Source organism: Lonchura striata, chromosome 2, assembly GCF_050655825.1.
Source record: "Lonchura striata isolate lonStrDom1 chromosome 2, ASM5065582v1, whole genome shotgun sequence".
Taxonomy (NCBI): Eukaryota; Metazoa; Chordata; class Aves; order Passeriformes; family Estrildidae; genus Lonchura; species Lonchura striata.
The window spans coordinates 59,587,167-59,607,846 of NC_140704.1; the positions used below are offsets into that span (position 1 = coordinate 59,587,167).

A 20,680-nucleotide genomic window follows, 5' to 3' on the forward strand; every position below is an offset into this window, starting at 1 on the left:
ACTGACATACCACTTGATCCATAGGGTCATTGGAATAATAGCTTTCAGAATGGGTACAGCGAACCCAGACTGGCTTAAGCAATTCCTCATCTTCCTCTTCATTTTTTTCAGATGCATTCTCTTCTGATTCTTTGTCTTTGACAGCAGTATAATTTTTCTCTTTACTGGAGCTCTGGTTTTCAGACCACCTTTCTCTGTCCTCCTCCCACCGTGTTCTCTTTCTCTCTCTGCTTGGAGACCGGCTTAGTGGGAGAAAGCAAACAAAAGCAATTCTGTTTATTATTTTAAAATGAAAAACAGTTTGCTTCAGATCAGTAAATCATTCTATCATAAAAATTGCAGCCTTTCTAGTTTTTAAATAGTTGCCTTTCTAGCTTTTAAAGTTTTTTATTCTTGCACCATAAAGAGTACAAGAGCAATATGTAGCTTTGAACTACTATAAAAATGACTTAAAATTAGATGTGCTTTTTATTTTAAGTAATATTCAATAACTAAAATAAAAATTACATGCGAGTTTAAATAAAAATTTTTACTTGCATTCTAGGCAGATTTTTTTAAGTTAGGAGCTCATTGGTAAAAACTAAGTCACATCAGTCAAAACTACAAGTTACAATAAGAAGTTTCAGAGCACAGCCCACAAACTATTGGTATGACAAAAGAACTTAAGTTTTATTAAAAAGACTATACAGAACCAACACTTCTGTTACTCTAACACACCTTTGAACAATACAAGGTGCATCACAACAGTAATGCTTTTGAAAGAGGAGTAAGGAAATTACTTACTTTTTTTTTAATCTCTTCTGCCTACAAAACCAATAATGTTGCAATATTTGCAACTATCCAGCATTCAGAAAGGAACAGCAACATAAGAAAAGTTTCTAAAAGATAATCTAATGATAGAGAAACTTTAAATAATTTTGGCACTTTACAGACTAGAAGACTTAAGAGAAAGTCTTTAGGACACAGAAATTCTCTCTCCAGAGATTCTTCTTGTTTCTAACTCTACAAGGTCTTGAGATATTTGCATGTATCAGTAAATGATTATAAATTTAAGACACTAATTTTTTTTTTGACTTCACATGCATATACAAAACTTCACATGAATGGATAAACAGAGCCTCAAATGCTCATGAGATCATATGCAGCCTTCCTCACCTTCCTGCTCTCTTGTAATCCTTTTTGTAGGATCTGTCTGGTGATGGTGATCTTCTGCTGTCACGGTGCCGATGCCTCTCCCTCTCCCGCTCCCTTGAAAAGTTCAAAAAATAAGTTAAATGAGAAATCTGGTATATCATACATTCTACACCTGAAAGGAACACAAAAGCAGCCTAAGTCATGTTGTGCAAAATGACACCCATAAGCTGACTGCTAAAAACCCAGATGCTCTTAACACTGACCTTCAAGAAACTTGCAAAAGGCAGTCAAGTGTCCATGTCCTCCACCTTTGTCACAAAGCCATCTATCTCAACACTAGGGGTAGTTCACACCATGCAGAGGTAACATCTACGAACTCCCCACAGGATTTATTATCAGTTTTCCTCTTCTGCTCTCACGAATGGCAAAGCAGATGAGGGAGCTGGGGTTGTATCCTCTGGAGAAAAGAAGGCTCAGGGGAGACCTTGTTGCTCTCCACAACTGCCTGAAAGGGGTGTGTAGCCAGATGGGGGTCAGCCTCTTCTGCCAGGTAACAAGCAACAGAATGAAAGGAAACAGCCTCAAGTTGCATCTAGGGGAGATTTTATTTGGATAGCAGGAAAAATTTCTCCACCCAAAGGGTTATCAACTAATGGAATAGGCTGCCCAGGAAAGTGGTGGTATCATCATCCCTGAAGGCACTTTAAAGAGATGTAGACGTGGCACTTAGGGACACCATTAAGTGGAAGAGTTAGCAGCATTAGGTTACAGGTTGGACTTGATGATCTTAAGGATATTTTCCAACCTAAATGATTCTATGAAATTACTGTATTTATTAGGCAGGAAAGATCACACAGGCAGCTTTCATACTCTGCTAACAGCTGGCAAGTCATTGTGCATCTGTTCTAACTTCTAGTCTGCTGATACACTAGAAATTATAAACAGCTATCGCAAGTGGCTTGGTGGGTTAACAGAATGAGTGAAAATTATTTATGAACATACATATATATATATATTTGTTTCTGTGCTCATAATACCAAATAATGCAAATTTACAAAGCAAAATGTTTGCATAAATTATCTATTGTTTTTTTCCAGTCCAATTTATCCTTGTTTGTTGGTGCCTTGTTAATGGATTTCAGTCTTCAGAGAGAGCATACTTCATGATATCTGATATGCCTGGGAGACAGATGCTGCACAAAAAAAAAAATCAACCCCAAGTCTGTCAAACAGTTCTGAATCAAAATAAGTAGATACATTATCAAGTAGATCTGGAAGCTGTTGGCCTAAAGCAGCAATCCAAAGTGTTTGAGAAAGAACCTACTGAAAACATGTATTTTCAAAACTTAAAACTGAAGCTTGAAATTATGCAGAAAAAAGGAGAAAACTCCACAAGCATGTTAAACAGAAAAGGCCAGTGCCTTAATGCCATTTGCATTCAGTTTTAGGAAAACTCTTTTTTGAAAATAAAAGTAAACCTACTGCGTGTGAGGTTTGGGTTGCAGATTCAAAATCAATTAAGATTCTGTAATTAAGTCTCTGCATATCTAAATCAAAGAGGCTTCATTTGCACAGGCTTTATGTGTAAATTCACGTTCCACATGTGGTATGAAAAAATTCTGAGCTTTTAAAATTAAGAGCATGTGATCCAGGAACTCTGATAAATACTTAACTTTCCAGTAGCTCTTTGAATATTTTGGCAAAGCTCATTAGACACATTGGCTCACATAAAGAGCTACAAACAGAACAAATCTAAGACATGAGAAAGATTTAACTGATGATGGTTTGCTCTAAAACACGCCACAGCAAATTACATCAGGTCAGCCCATAATTTCCAAGCTATTTGTGTCCATGAGAGGGACAGACATTTTATGATAAATCCCAAAAGTAATACACACACTGAATGACATCTGAATGACATCAGTGAAGCCTACAACTGACCCACCTTCATTTTCACCTCGGGCCTCTCTTGAGGTTGGCTTGCTGAGGTCTTCACCCTGAACAAAAGCTCTTCGCAAAAACACCTTACTGCAAGTTAGTGTGGGAACCCAGGGCACAGGAAATATTTCTCTGTCTGCTCTGAGGGGACCTGACTCACAGAGAAGCACTGACTTTGACCCTCATTCATGGAGAAAGCTTCCAAGACTTCAAGACAGACTAGAAACCAGAAAGTGTGAAACAGATTATAGAGATTAGTATGGCACCTCACTTGGGTGAGAAATTTAGGTTTTGGGACTTTTACTATGTTGTAAATTGGAACAAGATGGAGGTTTTAGGGTGGAGGCAGTTTGTTCTTCTTCGCCTTCTTCTTCATGGGTTTGGATGATATCTCATAATCGGGCAGGAGTCCTCATTGCGGGCTTCAAAGGATCAGTTATTGGTTAAAAGGTAAAATAATCTAAGTGTCATTTCTTAATTGGACAGTTTAGTCTTAAAAAACCTTGTAACAAGAGATTGTTGGCCATTTTTGCGGTGCTTTTCCAGCGTGCAGAGTCTGGTATAGATGGCGTGCAAAACTTTTGATAAGGTAACAATAAACAAGAAGCTGAAGATCAAAAAAGTCCTGTGCATCTCCTTTTCCTGACACAGAACAGCTCCAGAAGGGTTTTCCCCCTGACAGGGGAACCCCGAGAGAGGAGCCCAACGTGGGGCAAAGAAACCGATATATTAGCTATGGGCCCCTATCAGACTATAAACTTCACCAAGTCAGTATTCCCTGTAAATCCAAGGTTTACTGAAAGAAAGCAACACCCGGCACCCAAATCTTGAAATTTGAAGTGCTAGGGCTTAATTGTAAGACTCAACTTTCTATAGTCTTACAGTGACAACTCTATTTTCCTGCCACGTGTGCATTCATTTCTAAGGTAAATATGTTGAGCACTACTCAACAATCCACTCAGTGGGATGCAAAGAAACTGTTGTTTGAAAAACTATTTCCATGGACAAGAGCAACAAGTCTGCCAGCTCACAACTGTGAGGCAAAGCAGTGCACCTGAAAGGTGTCTAAACAGTATTTTTTTCCATGAGACCTGATTACTGGCTACTTCCCAAGCTAGAGGGACAAACAAGGGTAAGGGAAGAACATTGATGCAAACACACATTATGGGCCATGATGACATCTATCCCCCTGCAGGCAGGTAACTGTTACCTGTTTCGCTCATAACTTCTGTGATGAGGCGATATCCTTCCTCTCTCATAATCCGTCCGGTGCCGACTGCTTTCCTGCCTCCTCCTATCCGGACTGCGGCCCCGATCCCGACGATCCCCGTGGTTGGCGGAGCGATGCCTGTCGCCGTGAATGTGCCCGTGCTCGCGGTGCCGGTGCTCATCGTAGTGCTTGCTCCTGTCAGGGGAGCGCCGGTCGCTTTGGGACTTCTCTCCCTGGTACTGCCCCGTGTGCCTGAAGTGGCTGCTGCTGGCGCTGCTGCCGGCAGCGCTGCTCGGGAAGGAGCCGGAGCTGTGCTGGTAGCTGCTGAAGCTGGGCGGCGGGAACGACTGCTGCGAGTAGCCTGCCGAGTACACGGGCTGGTAGCTGACTTGCTGCGGCATGACTGGCGGCGGGGGAGGGTGTGGTACCGTGGGGGGAGGCATCATGTAAGGAAAGGTGCTTTGTCCAGCAGGTGCTCCTGGCACGGGAGTGTTGCTAGGGTTTGGCACTGGTGGAGGAGTGGGTGGGAAACATGGAGGCACTGGGAAGCTCTGCCTCATCTGGTGGTTTGGAAATGGTGGCCTCATGGGACACTGGCTGATGGGATTTTGTGTGGAAGGGGGCACTGGAGGAGGATAGGGCACAAAGTCTGGCCTGGGAGGCATGTAACCGGTGGCTGGAGGGTTGGAGTAGGTTGTTGGAGGGGCAGTTTGCTGCTCATACTGGTACTGCACGGAGGGCTGCTGTGGGTGGAGCTGCCGGAGGTTCTGAGGGCGGTAGGTCTGTGTTGAAGTCCTTGCTCCTGGTCCCCCCTGGCCACGGGGACATCCTCGCCCAGAATGGAAAGACATGGCTCACCTTTATTGAGGAAAATAAAAATGCAGTGTCACACAGTTTTTGTAAGATGTCTTCAATGCATCTGCAGGAGCTACTCCTGAAGTGCTGACACTGCAGTTTCCTTTAACAGAAGCAATAAATGATATCCACTTTCACTGGGAGCTTTGTGCTCCTCAGACATTTAGTGCAGGCCATTTATGCCCCTTTAGATTCCTTCAAGCCTCTAATCCATGAAAGCACTTACTGTCTTCAAGCCAGAACGCAAGCTGGATCATGCTTTACGAGTTAGGGCAATGTAATTTCAACAAATTATTGTAATGATGGCAGGTCAAGGATACAAGCACCTCCACTAGGACTTTGACACTTTGATATAAAACCTTTGGATACCCCACACCAAAGAAATCACTCATTATTATAACTGCAGTGGTTATCCAAAGTTGTGTAAGAAGTTCTCTCTAGAACACAATTCTAAATTTTGGGCAGAATGACTTGACTAACAAATCTTTGGATGCCTCCTGGCCAAACAAATCATGTCAACTTTAAATTAAATACTAGCTTGCTATTGAGTCCCCAGTGTACTAAAGACTGAATTCAACAGACCCTTCAAACTCTTTTAAGTGAGGTACGTATATTTTTGTGGAAAAACAGGTTACACATCTTGCAGGTTATGAAAAAAAAAATCATGCAGACTGTGCTATTCCTTAATTTTCACTGAAATAAATGATTCCAAATAAATCCCTCAACTGCCTTCTTGACCCTGTTACCCTTGAGAAACCATCACTGCTTAAAGTAGGTTTAAGTGTTGCTCAAAACAAGGCATGTATTTAAGGCATTAACATTTATAAATGAAAGCACTGTGCTTCATTAAAGTTTAAATTGATTTTTTAATTGCAATGGTAAGTTTCAAAACCTGAAAAAAGGAGAAAAAACACTTAAGAAAATTTATGGCTGGAACGGAAGGAGAGGTGAAAAAAATGATCTAAGCACCTCCAGAAGTCAAATCCTGTTTTCTGTAAGGGGAAGTGAGAAAGAAAGGGGAGACACACACAATTGGAAAGATCACCAGAAAAAAGAAACAAAGCCTCCCTTTCTCTGAGGCTTTGCTGATGCTGAAGAATACACATGCACAGAATATTCTCCCACCTGCTATAGTGCAACATGGCCAACCTGGACTGCTCAGAGCACTGCTCTCAGCCACATTCCGGTGACACTGTAGTAAAAGTTGCAGCACTTGCTGAGAGAAAGCAGACAGCTTCTGGTGAACTGGAGGGAGAAAGGAAACGAAACACAGGGGCAAAGGACGGATAGCAAAGATGAGGAATCAAGAGGACCCTCCTTACACATGCAGTGCTTAGTGGAAGCCACTGGAATTGGTGGTAGTATTCCCTCTCCAGAACAATCAAGTGCCAATGTGAGTGTGATTCCCACACTATGAGGAGATAGCAGCCATGATGGTATAAAGCCACGTGTTCCTTCCAGTCAGCCTGCACCTGCTCAGTACCCTCTAATATTCTAAGGGCTCTCAAAAAAAAAAAAAAAAAAAAAGTCACAACCAGGGGAGAAAAAAAAAAGTCAACATCCATTTTGTCTGGCAATAGCATACCCTTTTGATATTACTGACTATAATCCATCAGATGCTGAATTAACTTTGCTTTGGTTCTCCTGCTGTGCTCTTACACAACTCAGGCTTGTAACAGAAGACTGTTTTAGACTTTGCTAATGCTCCCATACACATGTTATTTAAACAGGCTGTACCACAGTGCCTTATCTTTAGGTGCGTTTCTTTCTAACATGTCACAGCATTCAAAAAAACAGTCTTGTTTATCAGCTCACAGACCTTCCCAATGCCAGAGAACTGCTCTTGATCTATTACTTTAATTTTAGTCCTTCAGCAAGCCCAGAATCACAATTGGAAAAAAAGATTCAAAAAGACACGGAACTATTTTACATGCCCAAACTATTTTAAAGCTCCCTCTGCTGCAAACGCAAGTCACATTAAACTTCAAAAACACAAAAAAGAGCAAACTCCCCTTCCCCTGTCACCTAAAGAGGAATTTTATTGCACCAATAGGAGCCATTGCATTCTAAAGCAGCACTGGTCCCCTAAAAAACACTGAATAAACTCATCTCTCCCTGCAGATGCACTGCTGAGAGCAACAGGGCACTGACACATCGAGAAGAGAGCACTGAGAGGGGACATCATCAATGCCTGTAAGTACCTAAGAGAGGGTATCAAAAAGGCTGGATTCAGGCTCTTCTAGTGCCGTGCAACAGGCACGAGAGTGAACGGACAGAAGCCGATGCACAGGAAGTTCCACCGGAACATGAGGAAGAACTTCTTTAACTGTGCGGGAACGGATTCCAGAGAGGCTGCGGCGTGTCCCTCACTGGAGATACCCAGGAACTGTCCGGACGCAATCCTGTGCCATGTGCTCTGGGATGACCCTGCAGGAGCAGGAAGACTGGACCAGGCAACCCACTGTGGTCCCTTCCGACCTGACCCATCCAGTACCACCGGCCTCGCCCCACCGGCGCCTCCCGCCGGCCCGGGGGCACGGAGCCGCCGAGCCGCCCCTGCCGGGCCCCGCTGCCCGCGCCAGCCCGGCCCCGCCAGCCCCGCGGAGCCGCCGCGCTCCCGACCCCGCGACCCCTGCGGAGCTCCACGAGCAGCGCGGAGCGCCCCGAGGCGGCCCCGCCGCCGCCCCGCGGGCAGCCCGGCACGCCGAGCCCGCCCGGCACGCCGAGCCCACCTGGCGCCCTCGCCGCCGCCGAGCCCAGCGCCGCCCGCAGCGCCCGGCTCCGGAACAGGAAAGCGATGGGAGGCGCTGCGGGCGGAAGCGCCGCCCGCCCGAGGGGAGCGGCGGCATGAGCGGAGCGGAGCCGCGGCTCGGCGATGCCGCCCGGCCCCGCGGGGCCTCCCGGCGGCGGTACCCGGCCCTGCCCGTCTGGGTGGTGGAGGACCACCAGGACGTGAGTGCCCCGCGCTGGGCTGCCGGGGGATGGGGACTGCCATGGGGAGGGTTTCCTTTGTTCCTGCCTGCGTGTGTGCTGGTGTTTCTCCGCGGCGCGGATGCTCAGAGGGGCAGGAGGAAGCGAAGAGAGGTGCCCGGTGCGGTCACCGGCGGCCTCCCGGGAGACGCTTTCCCGTACGTGTGCGGCTTCTCCGGGCGCTTCCCGGGGAGCGGCCCTCCCCTCCGCAGCCGCACACAAACCCCAAAGCCGCCTTCCCTTCCGCCCTGAAACATCAATGAACTTCAGCGCCCAGGTGGCCCGATTTTCCTTCCCGATTGACTTATTGCCATGATCGCATTTTGGCATTTTTAAAAGCAATTATTGCTGACTGCTTTTTCTTCTTTTGTAATTGAACCACACCAATTGCTGTGGTTTAAAGGAGATAATACCTACATTACACTGCTGTTTTAATTTGCTGGCTATTAGTGGGGTGCTTGGAAACTCAACCCTACCCAGTGTATGACATGTCAGCAGAGTATAAGTAAATATAATCCTATCCCATCTAGTAGATTGACTCCCACTTGATGAGGAATGTTAAAAATCTGGAGCTTTGCCTTTTTTTTTGTGGAGTCATTGAAAAAGGGAGTGAAGAAGGAATTGCTTTAGAATTGCTGTTTCTGGTTTCTCATGGGGTTTTTTATAATAGCATAAACTGAGGTTTTAATCCTAAAATAACAGATTCTTTACTTGGTTATTTGCAAAGAGAAAATGTTAGTGTAGTAAAGTGTTTTAAAGACAATAATGTTACAAATTTGTTAGTAGTTTAATACCGTTCATTTTTGTAAAGACTCGCTGAATACAGGATGCTGTGACAGCTGATTTTTACAGCTCTAAGTAGCCAAGGACTTAGAGTGTCAGTGTGGTAGGAATTCTGAGATAATACCTCTTAATGATCCTTCTTTACTTTAGTCTCTATATTTCTGGTTTTAGTCAGCTTAAAGTTATATTAATACTATATATTTAATTTAAAACATTTTCAGCACAGGAGTGTGGATTAATTGGTCTATCTTGCATAAAACATAATGGCTTTTTGTCCCGAAGTGGAAGAACTTCACAGAAGTTTTGATATCAGCCTTGCTGATAGTGATGTTCCTCCAGAGCAAGTTGTCAGTAGCTGCATCATGCACTGATTAATAATAACAGCTGTCATGAAGGAAATTTTGTTCTTAGTCCAAATCAGGAGAATTTGCAAGGTTAGAGAGGTTAGTCTTTCCTGTCTCTTGCAACCAGTAGTTGCACTTACCTGAGGTGAAGCTTCAATTTTAATTGAAAATACTGTATGTTATTTAGTAGGCCAACTTGCTTCTTTGTTACAAAAAAGTAAAAGCCATGCAACAGGAAACCCATGTTGGTTTTAATCTTGTTTTATCTATTGTTGCAATAATATACATATGTTTTACGGTTATGCCTATGCAGTATGCAGGGTTTATCATCTTAATCAGTTTTATGCCAAAAAAGTAGCTCAGTTGCTTTTGTAATGCAGAGGTCACATATATTTTTTGTTGCTTCTTACAGTCTTCACATTCCCTGTATAATAGTGCTGTCATTCACAATCCTTGTTGGATTTGCTCTGATAGCCAAGGCAGTTGATTCTCTCTAACTGTGGAAGAGCCTCTGTGAGCTCCAAGAGAAAACAGCCATCAGTTTTCTCATTTTTACCACCCCATATTATTGCAGTTCAGTGGTTTGCTATTCCTGTAAATTGGTGAGTTGCTTCATCTCCTGTTTTTCACCTATCTGAGTGAAGAACTTCAGCAGAGAATAAAGTTGGACAGGTAAGAAAGATAGTCTCTATTGCAAGCAGTAATGGAAGGATTAGGAATTAATTCTCCAAGAGGAATAGGTTTAATGATCAGCTGAAGTTTAAATCATGGTGGCGTCAGTTTTCAGTCTATATCATTTAACTTATAAAACATAAGGAGCAAACTGTTTTTATCTCCATAGCACCAGTGCATGGTGAGAAAGCTTTATAGCATGGGAAAAGAAGTACAAGGCCAATGATCTGCAGAAGAGGAAAGGCATTCCTGAGTCTTCGGTGTAAATGGAAAAAAAACCCCTCAAACATCTAGGAATAGAGTTGAATGGCTAGTGAGAAGAGCTACTGCAGACAAGACTTCCTATAAAGAAGGAAAAAGGGTGTAAGGCTGTGACTTTTCAGCAGTTTCTCATCTGGAGCACTTGGGCTTATAATGATTACTGTTCACGAGTTGTCTTGCCACTGGAGTTATTTTCCCTCTGTATTGTTTTCTGTCTCATCCTCCCTCTAATAAAATTCTAAAGGAATAAAAGTGGTACTGGTGGTTTTGCTGCTAAAGCTGTTGCATTTTTCAGCTCACTGACTATCATTAAAATGTTTTTATTCATGTTGCTTTAGGTGCTGCCTTTCATCTATCGTGCCATTGGTTCAAAGCATCTTCCTGCCAGTAACATCAGTTTTGTTCATCTTGATTCCCATCCAGACCTTCTCATTCCTGTGAATATGCCTGCAGACACAGTATTTGACAAAGAAGCTCTTTTTAGGCAAGTCCTGGGTACTGCATCAGAGTAGACTTTAAGTCTAATTCTTGCTGCCTTTGATTCACAGTGATTATTGCTATGACTGCTTAGGAGGGATGAACAAAAGTGATATAAGTCACATTCAAGTTGCATCTTCTGTCTTTTCACTTTTGCTGAAACTTTATTTTTTAATGGCAAAAGTTACATTGCGTATCAAGCAATTTAAGATGCATGACGTTGCTTTGTGTATTGACTCAATAGTGTATGATGGTATTAAGCCAAATGTTTCTTCTGGGTAACAGGAAAGCACTCTGGATGCTTTGTCTGAAAAGCTGTAATTACAAGCTGATGCATTTGGTGTACTTGAATCACCTTAGCCATAGTCAATATTTTGTTCTCTTTATTGAGTGACTAAAAGGTTTTGTGGACTCTATCACAAAATCATTGAATGCTTTGGGTTGGAAGGAACTTTAAAGATCATCTAGTTCCAACTCCCCTTCCATGGGCAGGGGCACTTGCCACTAGACCAGGTTGCTCAAGTCTCCATCCCACTTGACCTTGAACACTTCTGACTATGGGTCACCTACAACTGCTTGGACAGCCCACGTGGTGTATCTCACCACACTCACCATGAAGAATTTCTTCCTAATATCTAATCTAAACACCCACTCAGTTTAAGCCCTTGTCCTATCACTGCATACCCTTTTAAGAAGTCCCTCTCCAGCTTTCTTGTAGTCCCTTTTAAGGTATTGGAAGGTACTATAAGGTTCTGTGCAGAGAACAACCCCAACTCTCTCAACCTGTCCTCATAGGAAAGGTATTCCAGCCCTATGATCATCTTTGTGGCCTTCTCTGGACCTGCTTGAACAGGTCCATGTAATTGTTATGTGGGGAGCCCAGGGCTGGATGCAGCACTCCAGGTGTGTGGTTTCACAAGAGCGGAGCAGGGGGGCAGAATTCCCTCCTGTGACCTGCTCATCACACTTCTTTTGCTGCAGGCCAGGATACAGTTGGCATCATACACCTAAAATAAATAGGGTCTTGATTATGAGGAAAGATGCTAATCCTGTGGATGTGGATTGACTCACTCTAATTACTGGGATGACATTTAAAATACACTTGGAGAAGTTTACAATAAAACACTCTCATGAGGTCAGTTTGAAGTTATTTGCAACAATGTTGATGATGTTCCTTGCACTCTCCTCTGTCTGATGTATCAAGAGATAAAGGGCATAGAATCACAGAGTCACTGATGTTGAAAAGGCCTCTAAGGTTATTGAGTCCAACCATTAACCTAACACTGCCAAGTCCACCCCTAAGGAGTTTATAATCAAAGTGCCATGCTAAGAGTGAAGCCAATTCCACTCTACATCTACTACAGACCTTATTGGTTTGTCTTAGGAATAAAGATTTCCCTCTCTTTCTTTCTTTACCCTTACATGGAGTACTACTTTTAGATTATTTGCATGGGGGCCTTCAAGTTGTGGAAGATGTTTGTGGTGTTCTTGACCATTTATATTTATCTTGTGTCTTTCTCTACTGATTACAGTGAATTAAGTATTGAAAACTGGATTATGCCTGCTGTTTATGCTGGCCATATTTCTCAAGTCGTGTGGCTTCACCCACACTGGGCTCAGCAGATCTCGGAAGGGAAACACAGTTTTCTAATTGGGAAAGATTTATCAACAACAACGATCAGGTGAATTGTCTGCTGACATATATTAGTAATATAAAAGCCATCTCTATGGATTTTCATTGGAATTGTTTTGTTTTCTTGGATAAAGATGAACATTTAATTTATGTTTATAATTTCCTTAGAACCTAATGCAGTTATACTTGTATCAATTTAATCTTTGTTCTAACTAGTAAAATTGTTAATTGGTATCAGCCATGACTGTTTTTCTAGTGTGGGGTGGGTTTTTTTGTTTGTTTGGAGTTTTTATTGTTGCTGTTGTTGTTGTTTTTTGAAGTTAATTTAGGTAAGTACTGAAACAGGCACTCAGGTAGTGAATTCTCCATCGTTTGATAAAGGACAATTCACCTGAGCAGCCTCATCTAGCTTTGAAGTCAGTTCTGCATTGATCAGATGATTGACTAGAGACTTCCAGTTGTCTCTTTGAATCTTAATTATTCTGTGATTCAAGTTCAAATTAGAGCCCCTCACCATTCTGCAGGATGCAGTCCATAATAATTTTGTATTCACCATATTAACAGTGTTGTGATTTTGTGCAGCTTTAGGGGATATTTGCAAATCATGGCTCTTGTGAGCATAGCAAAATAAATATTTTGAAGCAAGTTTAACAGAAGACAGCAGAGAAGTGCTTTGTTTTACCACCTTAAATAAAACATTTAATGCTCTATGATTCTGAATCTGAAGCCTAAAGGGAACCTAAATGATTTTTTTAAAAAAGCTAGTGCTTTCTGTTGCATTTAATAATTTAGCCAGTATATAGGAATAATGCACAATGGTTGAATAGCTCTTTCACTGATGGCTTTAGCAGGCATGCAAACAGCATTTCAGACTTCCTTTTGAAGACATTTGGGTACATTTTCTTCAGGTTCTAGGCCTACCAAGACCATCAAAGAAGAAAGGGAAAGAATCCTCATAAATACAAATTTCCTAAAAGTTTTGATGACAAAAGATGGATGGGCAATAGATACAGCCTCTTCATTAGTGGACACTAAGGTACTATGGGCTCATGGTGAACCCTGCAGAATTTCTGGGAAGATGTGCTGTGATAGCCTTGTCAACAAGATGGGGCTGTAATCCAGCCTCTCCCCTTGACAAACTGAGGGTAATCCAGCCACAAGACGCTGGGGAACTGAACTTCAAATTTCTCCTACTTAGGAAATGATTTGTCTTTGTGGTTGATTGATGGTGATACCCTGAGGCCATACCACAAGTGAGCAGAAGTTCACACTTCTTAATCTTATTTGTTATTTGAGTTTATGATTCTTAAGGCTTAAAGTACTACAATACAGGTTGAAAATTCTGTTCTTTAAATTTGCACTATAAGTAGAAGTTTTAGTGTTGCTTTTGGTTGGTTAGTTGTTTTTTGGGTTTTTTAAAGTGGATTCAATTGATTGTTATTTATCCTCTAGTTACCATGTTTATCACTTAGGGAATCTGTTGGGGTAAAAAAAGTTAAATTTTACTTATGAATTCATAATATTTTACTTTCACTAAGCCAATCTATATGCATCTCAGGGCACTTCTCAAACCCAACTGTAATAATTTTCCTAGAATATTATAAAACCAAGGCAAAATATCCATATATTTGCAGTCTTACGTGCCGTAGTATTGATAATATCTTGTCAATTCTGGATGTTGTCTTGAAAATGAAATTCAATTTCAAATTAATCTTACTGGACATAATGCATTAACTTTTCCTTATCCATTAAAACCTTGTAGGGTTATCATAAGAAATATTAAGTGAATTTTAATATATTCCACAATAAAGAAGTCGAAGAAACTTTAATATAATTTAAACTTGAGAATTAAAAGAAATATTTTCTTTCTACACATTTTTATTGCTTTCATTAACCATCAAACATCTATTCATTCTTCTCTGGATCTCTAAAGTATAAAATGCTTTTTCCTAAGCTCTTTGCTAAGGTGTGTATTAACTGGGAATTATTGTCAATTGTAGGGTTACAGGCACAGATAATTACTTCTTAAGTGATGGTCTTTATGTTCCTGCTGATCAGCTAGAAAACCAGAAGCCTTTAAATTTGCACGTCATTCTCATCAATCCTACTCAATCATCAAACAGCCGTGAAGGAAATGGCAAAGTAACATCTGCTAAAAGACTGAAGCTAAATACAGATGACACAGCAAGTGCCACTTCTGCCTCTTCACTGGATCCTGGTGATTTTAATCACAACATCCCGAGTGTGAAGGAAAAGGAAATACAAAATTCAGGTGCCTTAAATGGGGCAGAATCTTTGGCAGAGGGCTCAGCTTCAAGCTTCAAAAACAGTGAATGCCCAATAAGGGACATTGCTAAAGATGTCTGCCAAGTACTGCAGAAAGGAGATGCATATGTTTTGGACATCGACTTAGATTTTTTTTCAGTTAAAAATCCATTTAAAGAAATGTACACACAGGTAAGTATGGAAATTGAGAAGCCTTGTACCACTCACAAAAGAGTTCCAGCCTTAGTATTTATTGTCTATGGAGAAACTCATCTAAACTAAATTAGCAGAATAGCTGACCATGGTTAATGATTAATGGTAATACTTTAAAGAGATATACTCCCTTAGAAATATTTCTTTAAAATGGAAATATGTGGTAAAGAATTATAACCACCAAATCAGAGGATTTTCTTACACTTGGTATCAATATTGAGTGTACATTCAAACTCAGGGGTATATTCAACTTCTACTCGTTGCTTGGGACATAAAAGCTATGCTTGGGTTTCCAGAGGTTACCTTCCAAATACCCACAGCAAGATATGAGAGCCTGTATCATTTTTACCTCTATAATCTGGGCTTAGAAAGCCATGATGGTATCAGGAGATTGGATAATCAACACTACTGAGCCTTTTGAAAGGCAAAGAGTGGTAGCTTGTCCTGATGAGAGGCTGTATGTTCATTATTGCCATATTAGAGTAGGGAAAGATCTTTTTTTGAAGGCTTTGAGGATTGGGTTTCTCATTTGAAGAGTCATTTTCTTCCTCTTTTTTTTCTTTTTCAAAGACAGAATATGAGCTTTTGCAAGAGTTGTACAATTTCAAGAAGCCACATAAAAATGCAACAGAGGTATGATGCTTCCTTGTGGAACATATGAAGGAATGATTCTTTTTATTTACTCAGTGAAAATGAATTACGACAACAGGAAGGAGCCTATCAAAGGTGCTTAATGAAGTGGTCTCGCATTAAGTTATGCAGCCAAAAATAATCAGCAGCATCTTAGAAATTTTTTTATCTATTAAATGTTTTGATTAAACATGTGCATTGCATAAATATTTTGTATGAGTTGTGAAAATTTGTTTTCTGTAAACAAAATGGTAATTGGCATGGAAGGAATGAAAACCTAGTAAGTCACCAACAAACTTGTTCTTTTTATGGCTTAACAGGGCTTAGGTGTGGTGGGCTGTTTATTTTTTGTTTTTTTTTTTTAATGGCTGATTCTTTTTTATTTTTTTTATTCCTTCCTCCTGGCTCTCCCATTCCTTCCCTTATTGCTCTTTCTTGATAGTCAGAGCTGTGATGAATGTGTATTTGGTATTTTATCTTTTTGTTCAGATGTGGGATTACATTATTATATGCCATACTGCAAAAAAGTACTGTAATGTACTTTTCATTTTATGTGCTTCTGAAACATGGAAATACAGGCTTTCATAATCTCATCTGAACACTAAGATAGAGATTCAACACATTTAATTATAACAAATAAATGAAACCTATTTAATATATGTGAATAAAGAAAGATATGTTGAATATTGGCAGATTTATTTTTATTTCTTAGTAAATCAGGAATAAAAACAGGTACATATTTAAAAGGTGGCTTTTTAAAATTTGTAATGGGAAAATCAGAACAAAGTGAGGTGATTTATTCTGAAGGTATAATAGTTTCTGCAGGCATTTGTTATAAGGAATAAATTGCTTGTTTCCAATTTCCCCACTTCCAGTAGATCAATCATTACAGAATTTAAATAATAGGATAAGTCATGATGTTCTTACCTTTTTTTCCTTAACATACTTTTGTATATGCTTATTCAAAGGAAGACTTGCTGGATTGTGTTGAAAACCGTGTTCATCAGCTGGAAGATCTGGAAGCAGCATTTGCAGATTTGTGTGACAGTGATGACGAAGAAACCCTACAGAAATGGGCTTCATATCCTGGGTAGGAGATTTCTAAAAGGCCTAAATTAGAAATAGAAGTCTGAGACTGGTTAGTCCAGCATTCCGATAACAGAAAAGGATAGGATCTGTGCAAGTACACACTGGAAAAGCAGTCTGCTGTCTTCAGCACTACTGTAAGCTTTGGAAATGCAGTCTTGTACAGCTTCATGCAAGTTTTGTTGTCTATGGATGGAGGCATATTTGGTGACTAAAACCTTGGTCATCAATGTGTAGCACAGCTCTCAAAAAAGGTAACAAACCAAGGAGGACATGGAGAAGCAGTTCTTTGGTGCTCCCAAAGGTTCTGCTTTCTTTTGAAAAATGGAAGTTGATGGAACTGTGAGCAACAGTCTCTACTAAACATCTGAACTGCGTCACTCTGCTTTTAAACTAGATGTTTTCACATGAAGAGTTTTCAGATTAAAAGAGACAGGGAAATTCTGAGCTTTTCCTTGATAGGAGAATCATTCATTTTCCACATCAAATGCAGCTGTTACTGTATGACCTCTGTAACAGTGACAGGAAGTATTTTCTGTAAAGTTCATATGAGTTTTGAGCTATAACAGCTTCTCTGCAAATCTACCGTAAAAGATTTGAGGATTGGTTTTCTCATTCACAAGGAGGACTTGCCAGAGGAAAGTATGAATATAGGGACTTTATAAAAAAGACCTGGTGAAACAGTACAATAATACTGATAATTTCCATTTCTGCAAATGCAAGATGACACAGAAGAGCAAATTTCCTTTTCAAATCCTAGGCCATAATTTCTACTTCCCTCTTTTTTCCTCACCATTTTTTTTCCTAACCATTTAAGGTATATAAATGTTTCTAACTGTTTGTAACAAATTTTGGTTTTGTTTTAACTCCAGAATGAAGCCACTTGTTCAACTAGTTCACAGTTTGAAAACCAGGATGGAAAGCCCAGACTATGAAATGGTAGGTGACAAAGAGGAAGAAAGTAGACAGATGTCAAATGCATAGCTTTGACAGGGAGGGAGAGTCATACTTCCTTTCAGACTTGCTTCTTGATTCAGGACTTTGTGCCATTTTGGTAATTTTCCTCAGGTTTTATGTCTTATTACTTAAACCAGCTTTTTCTTTCAAAGCTGCTAATATTGTAGTCTGTTTGTCTGTCTATATTTAGGCAACTTTAGTGTGATCTTCCAGTACTATAATGTCTTGGGCTGCATCCTGTGAATGGAGGCTAAATTTCACTAGTCTTTTGATCTCCTTTGTAGAACTTAAAATAAGGTACCTATGTCATCTTCAAGGACTGCAGCATCTCTGAATTCATAAGAAGAGGTACAGGGTACTGGAGATAACAAAATAATCCATACAACCTCCAGAATTTTACTTGTTTAAAGAGCAAGCTGGGGGAAAAACTCCCCTATGTGAAGAGGTGCAAGTTACATGATGGGCTAGGGATGGTATCCTAAAGACTTTCTACATGCATAAGCGGTATCTATAATTCATCAACAGAAATTAAATCTGTCTTTAATTTACCCACAGGTCCATCAGGCTGGTCTGACCTGTGATTATGTGGAGCTTCCTCACCATGTTAGCACTGAAGATGAGATTGAAGGCTTCATACAATCCATTAAAGTTCTACTGACAGATCTGCCCAAGCCCACACTGGTGACAATTGCTCGGTAAGACCGTGCAGATCCTTTCACTTTAAAATGTCCAGACTATGCTTATGAAGCTAAGTGATCCTGTCAGTATAGCACTAGTTCTGTTTCAAGCTCTGTTGAAGTGGAAGCCTTACAGTACTTCAGCACAGGTTATATAAAGGCTGTGATGAGGGATTGATACATGTCACTGGAGTTCATACATCTCTACTTGTGTTACTTGAGTTAATTAGAGCAAAGCTACCTTGGGCTGAAATCCCACCTTCCTTACTCTCTTGCTCTAGGGTTTATTGTACTACAGATAGGATTTCTTTTTTTCAGTGAAACTTTTGCTGGAATGAGTTTTTATCTCATAGATTGAAAAGTGTTTATGTTCATCAAAGCTCTAGTAAAACTTATTATGGTGTAAAAATTAGGATTCCAGGACTTTAAGGGTTTTATTTAGAATAACAGAATAGCATTTGAGGCCAGGAACCTGGGAGAACTAAAGAACTGGCCCAAAAAATCTAATTTGAAGATCACAGTGTGCCTCTTGACAAATTATTGTAATTTAATCCGTCAGAAATACTAATTATGCTTTTAAAGCGCCAGTAACAATAGCAGAAGCTGATATGAAACTGGTTTTGGCAACAAGAACTAGTATGGCTAATTCCTGCAATAAAAGAAAACTATTCCCTCAGCCAATTACAGGGTTATTATCCACTGCTGTGGAGAAACCAAAATCATCTCTGTAGACCTTAACAGATAAAAAATTCAGGAAGTCAGTTTTTTACGAATACTTGTTTGAAGTTCATTAATAGATACTGTAAAAAATGCTATATGCCAGGTATTGTGAAGATGTTTTTCAAGTTTTCCTGCCTGCTTTACCAGTAGGATTTCAATTTTTCAATCTAAATTTTCAATGTGTCTTTTAATTAGATCCTTTGCTTGAACTTTGACAGCCAGCGTGTTCTGTGCCAGATTCAGGAAGAGAATAGAACAGGAAAGATTAGATCATGTTCCTGATCTGCTGCAGACTTTTTATTAAATTTAAAATGTAGTGATAAGAAACACAGCACTATGCTTCAAAGGGATACTGGGAGGCAAAACTTGCCACAGTTTGAAAGAAGCTTCAGTCTAGCCACAGAGCATTGCAGGAATACACAGTGTGGTTATAGTTGTGATATCTGTATTGTCATGCTTCCTTTATTTTTTTTTTTTTAACAGATCAAGTTTGGATGACTACTGCCCTTCGGAGCAGGTTGATATCATTCAAGAGAAGGTTCTCGAATTACTACATTCAGTGTATGGCTCACTGGATGTGCACTTAGATTACTCAAGCACTTCATCTTCTTCATGACCTTTCTTTTTTTTTGTGCTGCTGTCTAATGCTGAGGATTAATATAAATTGATCATTATCTGTGATTGCAAGGGGAAGACTGCTGTTATTTCAGCAGGTGGCACTAGAAGCCAAGCTGACCCAGCTATGGTTTGAGTTGCATTGTTTTCTCCACGTCATTGGCTGCATCTGAACAGACTGTTACCTGTTTGGCTTTGTTCAGATTAGTGCTGTAATTCTTATTTTTACTGTCTTGTTTCTTAAAATTGGTGCAAGAGCAACGACCTTTTGTCTATAAATTGAGGGGTTTTATCCCATTTCTTTGTGTCTGTAAAAAAAAAATAATTAAAAAATTTATTAAAATGGTTTTCTGTTATATATTTTTTTTTTAGTTTGGCAACAGATTTGCTCCTCAGTTGTATTAGGTCTTTTAAAAGCTGGTCTTAAAAATGCCCTTAAAGCTGTTGGTCTATGTAGTGATGTTTCCTATCTGTCGTGCTGAGACGACCCTCTCATTTCTCTAGAGCAGCTCATACCCCATACACAGAATATAATTTATGTATTTTGCCTTAGAGTATTTTATGGGGGACTTAAATAATATCCCTAATATATAGACATTGGGCTTGGTAGTTTTACTTTTACATTATTTTGAAGATAAAATGTATGTATGCATGTGCATGCTTTTATGTTTTAAATCCTGCAAAGAACTGATAGCTTCTTCAGAAACAAAGATTTTTCTTGACTGAAGTCAGCAGCAAAACATTCTGTACCAGGTTTTCACTCATTTTGGTGTTGCTATTTAGGGAATAACAGCTTTAGAACAACTTATTTTAGAAATCAATATAGAGAAAACTGGCACTTACAGAGGAAAAAACCCCACAGGATTTATTTGGAATGAGACTGAAACAGGAAAGAAAATGCTACCTAGAATATTGTCTTATATTACAAATAAATTTCGCTTGTAATTTCTTTTGAAATAACAGAGTTCATTTGCTAACCTTACTCTTTGCTTTACAGAGACTTTGTGTACTTCTAAAGTTTTTTATTACTTCCGCTGTTGGTACAAATGACTATAGTATAGATTGTAAATACATCATTGCTTTAAAATATTTGTTCTAGTAGAATAAATTCCATGACCATGGATCCATTTTATTTATGGTTTTGTGACATGTCTGTCACAAGGAGCTTTGGAGCCAATATCCTTAATACTTCGTAAATTATAAACAGCTATACATCACATACAGCAATGAAGTGCAGTCAG

The 20,680-nt window shown here is 40.1% G+C and overlaps 2 protein-coding genes across 7 annotated transcripts in view; one reads left to right on the top strand and one right to left on the bottom strand.

Annotated features, from left to right (window-relative positions):
• DROSHA (drosha ribonuclease III) overlaps positions 1 to 7,913 on the bottom strand; it is a 71,823-nt gene extending 63,910 nt beyond the window's left edge. Inside the window, exons 1-5 of one of the 4 annotated variants that reach the window (XM_077786109.2) lie at positions 7,869 to 7,913; positions 6,286 to 6,381; positions 4,282 to 5,139; positions 1,156 to 1,248; positions 11 to 242 (exon numbers count right to left, since the gene is read on the bottom strand). In XM_077786109.2, the coding sequence (XP_077642235.1) occupies positions 11 to 242; positions 1,156 to 1,248; positions 4,282 to 5,132 (1,176 nt within the window). In that variant the 5' untranslated portion in view covers positions 5,133 to 5,139; positions 6,286 to 6,381; positions 7,869 to 7,913. Of the gene's footprint in view, positions 1 to 10; positions 243 to 1,155; positions 1,249 to 4,281; positions 5,140 to 6,261; positions 6,382 to 7,337; positions 7,564 to 7,868 lie in introns of all 4 variants that reach the window. The other 3 variants (XM_021552351.4, XM_077786119.2, XM_021552352.4) reach the window with 3 other exon arrangements.
• A 47-nt stretch (positions 7,914 to 7,960) lies between these two features.
• Positions 7,961 to 19,786, top strand: C2H5orf22 (chromosome 2 C5orf22 homolog). Of its 3 annotated transcripts, none has more exons than XM_085571034.1 (9): positions 7,961 to 8,088; positions 10,505 to 10,661; positions 12,176 to 12,325; positions 14,277 to 14,733; positions 15,325 to 15,387; positions 16,353 to 16,474; positions 17,343 to 17,409; positions 17,983 to 18,122; positions 19,308 to 19,786. In XM_085571034.1, the coding sequence occupies exons 3-9, from the start codon at positions 12,201 to 12,203 to the stop codon at positions 19,438 to 19,440; spliced, it is 1,107 nt and encodes a 368-aa protein (XP_085427160.1). In that variant the 5' UTR covers positions 7,961 to 8,088; positions 10,505 to 10,661; positions 12,176 to 12,200; the 3' UTR covers positions 19,441 to 19,786. The 3 variants fall into 3 exon arrangements, with proteins under 3 accessions (XP_085427160.1, XP_021408004.2, XP_085427158.1); XM_021552329.4 differs by having other exon boundaries at positions 10,505 to 10,650; XM_085571032.1 differs by lacking the exon at positions 15,325 to 15,387 and having other exon boundaries at positions 10,505 to 10,650.
• The last annotated feature ends 894 nt before the right edge of the window (positions 19,787 to 20,680 follow it).